Source organism: Petromyzon marinus, chromosome 4, assembly GCF_048934315.1.
Source record: "Petromyzon marinus isolate PM22_M1 ecotype Great Lakes invasive population chromosome 4, UKy_Petmar_22M1.pri1.0, whole genome shotgun sequence".
Classification (NCBI taxonomy): domain Eukaryota; kingdom Metazoa; phylum Chordata; class Hyperoartia; order Petromyzontiformes; family Petromyzontidae; genus Petromyzon; species Petromyzon marinus.
In genome coordinates, this window is record NC_133670.1 from 21515971 (window position 1) to 21521703 (window position 5733).

The following is a 5733-nucleotide window of genomic DNA, read 5'->3' on the forward strand; positions in this document are numbered from 1 at the left end:
GGTTAATTGCACCGCTGGATGGATGAAGGCCTCCCCAATTTGCCACCATCTCGCACAATCTTGCGATGTGATAGACCACCTCACACCCGCGCAATAGCTGAGGTAATTTACTGGCCTCCTAAAGTTTGCATATGGGAATTTTCAAAGGTGTTGAATCAAAATATGACAGTGAATATCATATCATTATTTCAATAATTAAAAGTTCTGGTAATTTTTTGAGAGTTTGAGTGAAAAGCAGGCATAGCCGTCTACCGTGTATGATAAAATATAATTAAATTCCATCGTTACGGTGACACAAAACACACACACACACGGTGCAATTGGCTAATTACATAGCTGCCCAAGGTAACCAAAAACATACCAGGTGAGAATTTTGCCAGATTCATGACTTGACGTGCTAAATATTATTTTGAACCCACTGAACACATTTTAAACCCACTGAACACACTTTTGTCATCATTTTGTTTTAATATTGCAAGAATTCTTATCCAGTGGATAAAAGTATTTAAATTATAGCAGTCAATACTACGGCATCCTATCCCAATGCATGCACTGAAATAGTAATAATATAAGACAGTGATATAATTCAGGCCCCAATGTGTTTCATCTTAATGTTGCCATGACATCTTTAAAACATTCACTTTTTTAAGTGACGTAATTGTTCAATACATATACAACGGGTAAAATAAATTAACACATGATGGTCTACCAGCACGCTTTCATACAAAAATCGTGTACGAACATTTGAGAACCTGCAATGTTGGGATTGATAAAATATCAGGAATGACGTCTTCATGTTCAGCCTTGCCAGCAGATGGCGAAAAAACGATTCCTGTGTTTTAGTGTCAGTTCCATTCTCCCCATTCTGCCTTTTCAAGGGGGTCTGCTCCAGTGTATAATGTTTGTGTTCATGAAAATAAGTATGGAGCAAAATAATACTCCAAACCATGAGGCTAGGTGAAAAACGAATGCTCAGAGTCAATCGTAATTCTTCAAAAATGTTTTCTCCGTGAAGTAATGATGCATTCAGTCCGACTATAAATGCCCCTAATCTAAGTAGAACAGTTGGTATAACCTCACAATTTATAACTCAAGCCAAAGGCAACTTCGGCACATATGTGTGTTTGCATCGAAACTTTAGATCTGGTTTAAATGCTCATAGCCTTCATATAAATAAGCATACGACGCTTAAAAGTTACAGTGTAACATAATGTGCTGCGTTTTTTTTATATTGATATATTTGTGGTTTGTAGTCATATCGTAGGTAGTAATTACATCTACAGTATAAACTTACATTTTATTTCATTCACCTCTTAGGGAGATGATTGCTTTCCCAGCTTGCCACATCACATATCGGATGCATGTTAAATGATAACAACAAACTTTAACACCAGTTGTTCAGAACACAAATCTAAAGTGGTTGTAGTAAATTTTAACAGTGGTTTATTTGTGTGCGATCACAGACCTTTAATTGAAATTCAGTTATTCGTGTGTTTCCCATCTTTTGTTGAAGCAATCTAAACAACAACATGCACTTTACTGATGATTATTTTATCTTCATTGGTCAGCATGTAACTTGGCTTTTTTTCTAATGAAGACAATATTGAATTATCTAAACAAATAAAAATGAACCATAAAGATGTTTTTGCCAATGTTTTTTTTTTAAACTACTTTCAATTAGTTCCACAAACTCCATGAGCTGGAAAACCAAATAACAAATTCACAAATAGCATTCTCGCAAACGTTCCCAGTTGAATTTAAAAAAGTGTGATTTTCCTTCTAGAACATTCTAAACGGCAGTGTCGAAACAACTTGGCATTGTTAATAGACTGAACTTTTAGTCCGCACACGAAAAAATATAGTGATAAATCACAGAGAGGCACCCCAAAACTTTGTTCCCGCCTTAGGAGTGACATCATTCCCGCTGGAGCCAATGGGAAAGTGGGATGAGGAATAGTTTACTGTGTTGGTAGCTGGGAGGCTATATCATCTCAACACACCGAGTGCTGGCCTCAGATGAGCGCATCATCTCAGCCGAGGACCACCGCATCGCCAATTTTGTCTTGCTGCGTTGTGGACTCCGGCAGAGTTTTACGTTGGTGATCCCCCCAGAGGCCACAGCAACTGCGCTTCACGGGCACAAGCAGCGCGGATTCCCCGGCATCAGACTGTCGTGCGACCTTAAAACATGATGGAAGAGGTGTCGTCCCATTCCCCCGGCTCCCCCGTGGACAGCCTTGCGACCAGCGAGGAGGAGATGGACAGGCACCACAAGCGGTTCGGGCGAAAGCGGCGGTACAGCAAAAAGTCGGGCGAGGAGGACAGCCCGCAGTCGGGAAAGAAGGGGAAGAAGAGCAGCCCCCCGGCGCAATCGTACGAGGACCTGCAGAACCAGCGTGTGCTGGCCAACGTGAGGGAGCGCCAGCGGACGCAGTCCCTCAACGAGGCCTTCGCGTCCCTCCGAAAAATCATCCCGACACTTCCCTCGGACAAGCTCAGCAAAATCCAGACGCTCAAGCTGGCGTCCCGGTACATTGACTTCCTCTACCAGGTCCTACAGAGTGACGAGATGGACAACAAGATGACGAGCTGCAGTTACGTGGCGCACGAGCGACTCAGCTACGCGTTCTCCGTGTGGCGGATGGAGGGGGCCTGGTCCATGTCGGCGTCGCACTAAGAGCGAGGTACTTCACTCGGTGTGGAGGCGCGCGGCGCACGGCGCCATGCACTACGATTCAGCGCACCGACGGTGGCGAGAAAGAGCATTGGATGATTGGCACGAGGCTAGACATGTCAACTCGTGTGCGTGTATCTTGAACTTGTGTGCACGTTGAACTTTTTCTCACACTGCACGTAGCCAGCCGTGCTAATCGGATCGCTCGCAGCCAACCGTGCTAATCGGAGGTGTTACATGGCATTAGCATCTACAACGTTTGCACGTTAACTGCTGGAACCAAGATTACATATTGTGCATATATTACAGTTTTTTTTGTTTGAATGGAGCCACGGAGTTCGCTTCGTACAATTTGAAACGCATTAACATTGCTTCATTACACTAATTGTGCGTTGTTGATGTACGATGGAAATTGCACTTTTAGTTACTAAATGTGTTGCTCAATTCTGTACGGTGAGATAAAAAAAAAGTAATTTACGTTTGGTGGAAAAAAAGAACACACGATGGTTATTTTTTTACTTGTAAGACCTATAGTTTTAAGAATTGTGACCCATCAGCTGGAATGCAACCGGCTTATTTTTCTTGCCCACTTTATATTGCTTTCCCTTGTGTGTTTATTGTCATTGTATAGTATACACTCGTGGATAGATGTGTGTTTGTGCATGTGTCCAAACACACATCCTATACATATATATTGTAAACATGTTTTATTCAACGATCAGAGCTGCACACAAAGTTCATAATTTCCACGAGCATATTAGGCGAGAGACCCACGGAAAGTTACACATGCATGTTGAACTTCTTTCGCACCGTACGTAGCCAACCGCGCTAATCGGAGGTGCGGGGGAAAGACGACAAACTAAGCAGAAAAAGCAGTTCTGAGTTTTCGACGGTAATATTTTGTGCCTTTTTAAGAAAGAACCCAGTTGGCTAAAACCGTGTACGGCTTTTGAAAAATGTCTTTCTGCATAGGAATTAGCATGCCTCGTTTCTCCCCCCCCCCCCCCTACTCGCCTTCACCAATGTGTCTTCGTCTGTCACCCAGTTTGGTGCTGATAAGGGGAGAATGCAAGCAATGGCAACGGCAAGTGGAGATGCCCTTCCGGAAACTTTACAGCGTCCCCCACGAAAATGTGTGGTGGAAAAAACAACAACAACAGGCGGACAAATGCGTGTGCTGGAGAGACACAAGAGGGGTGCCTGACAGCCCTGGGAAGATGTTTCACCTACCCCGGCCCATGTCGACAGTCCGAAGCAAACTGATTTGGCGACTGATTGATTAGACGGGGCACGGGTCGCCATCTGCCGAAGACATCACGTGAGCTTTATGGAGAAGCCATTAAAAAAAAACACTCCAGAAACTAAGGACTGCGCTTTCTTCATGTCTTTGTGAGATGCATTCAAAAGTTTATATTCACAAGATTATACGAGGAAGAAAGCCATGGCTGCTCAGAGTAAGCAAATGAATTTGTTCTTCGATATTCATCTAGAAAAAGTGCATGGCTTGGATTTTTTTCTCTTCTCTAAGGATGGCCTGTGGAGGTCTTCTTGCTACCTTTTTAAATTTTCAGCAGAGCAATCCCTAAACTTGCATGCAGCTCTACACTTGAGGCCATTTTCATCTACATGCTTGATACATTTGCTGTATGCTGTTTCCATTACGCGAAAATTGTTGCTGTACATATGATGATATACGAATATGTTATGAGCCTATGAATTATCGGGCTGATGCAGCTTCATTGAACATGTAACTATCTCCGAGATGGTCTACAAATAAAACAAAAGTTAGCAGTGAACTTTTACACAAGCACAGCAATACAATTATCTTTTCATGCTGAAAGTGATTTAATTGTACTTTAGTTTTAGGCAGCACCGTTCTTACGCAGACACAAAAAGAAACGTTTGTCAATGTCAGCATTATGCAATGTTAATAATCCATTCTAAACTGACAAGTAACATTTTACTTGAACGTGCGGAATGTTAGCACAGCAATAGTATGCTTGTGAATAAATATAATGTTGCAAAATACCTCTATGCTACTTGATAAAATGTGCCGAACGTGGTTTTTGTAATAGCATTTCATTTGCATTGCTCTTGAATAATATCTCAAAACGTGGACAACAATCACAACTTCAAATGTACTTTCAATTCTTTGTCGACTTTGCCGCATTGAAAGTATTAAATGAAATCTTCGATTCTCCAGACCACTGAAAAAAGTTCTCACATAAGAGTATTACATAGAAGGAGGGTTTCATTGATTCAAACATTGTTGTCACTTTGTGTATATATTTTGTGTAGTTACGAGTCACTAATGCTGAATTTAGCAGAAAAAATATTGCTGCAAATGCTATTTAAAATAGTGATTATAAATATCAGATTAAGTGCCCTTAAAATCTGTATGACGATGATAGCAAAACAAATGTATACACTATGATGACAACAAAATCCAAGTCTTCATTAATGTGTATAATTTTTGTTGTTGTGGAATGCATGATGGTGTAACTATGATGTATTTTATAAGCTGTTTGTATTGTATAATAGGACTATGGAGCACAAATAAAGCTTTATCTAAACTGAAACCTGGCTTATAGTTTTATGCTAAGATATATTATAGTGTAGTTTAATTAAAATATTATTTATTCTACTCGAATCATGAGAAAGCTATGTATTTAAAATCATAATATGCCTGTGATATGCTTTGGTGTGATTGTCTTATTGACCATCATGTGAGGTAATTACTGACGTTTGTCAAATTTAATGAGTAATAATAACAACACATTGATATACGCTATTAAAGCCAACACCTTGACGTATTCATATAAGTACGCGTGTATGAATCTTACAATGTGTTGATGACACGTTATAAAAAAAGTACAATATATTACAACTGCTGTCATATCAACATTACACAGATACATACACACACATACTAAACACCACGCACCAATCCTAAATACAACGGAAACTAACGATGTTTTGAAACCAAACAGTTGTCTTTTTTCACGATTTCAAGCAAGATAGTTTAGATTTTTTTTTATAACCAAACTGCTTATATATGT

At 40.3% G+C, this 5733-nt stretch overlaps 1 protein-coding gene across 1 annotated transcript; it reads left to right on the forward strand.

The window, feature by feature from the left end:
• Positions 1–1703: 1703 nt before the first annotated feature.
• LOC116938398 (twist-related protein 2) lies at positions 1704–5253 on the forward strand. The gene is made up of 2 exons (XM_032945523.2): positions 1704–2684; positions 3720–5253. The coding sequence occupies exon 1, from the start codon at positions 2189–2191 to the stop codon at positions 2675–2677; it is 489 nt and encodes a 162-aa protein (XP_032801414.1). The 5' UTR covers positions 1704–2188; the 3' UTR covers positions 2678–2684; positions 3720–5253.
• The last annotated feature ends 480 nt before the right edge of the window (positions 5254–5733 follow it).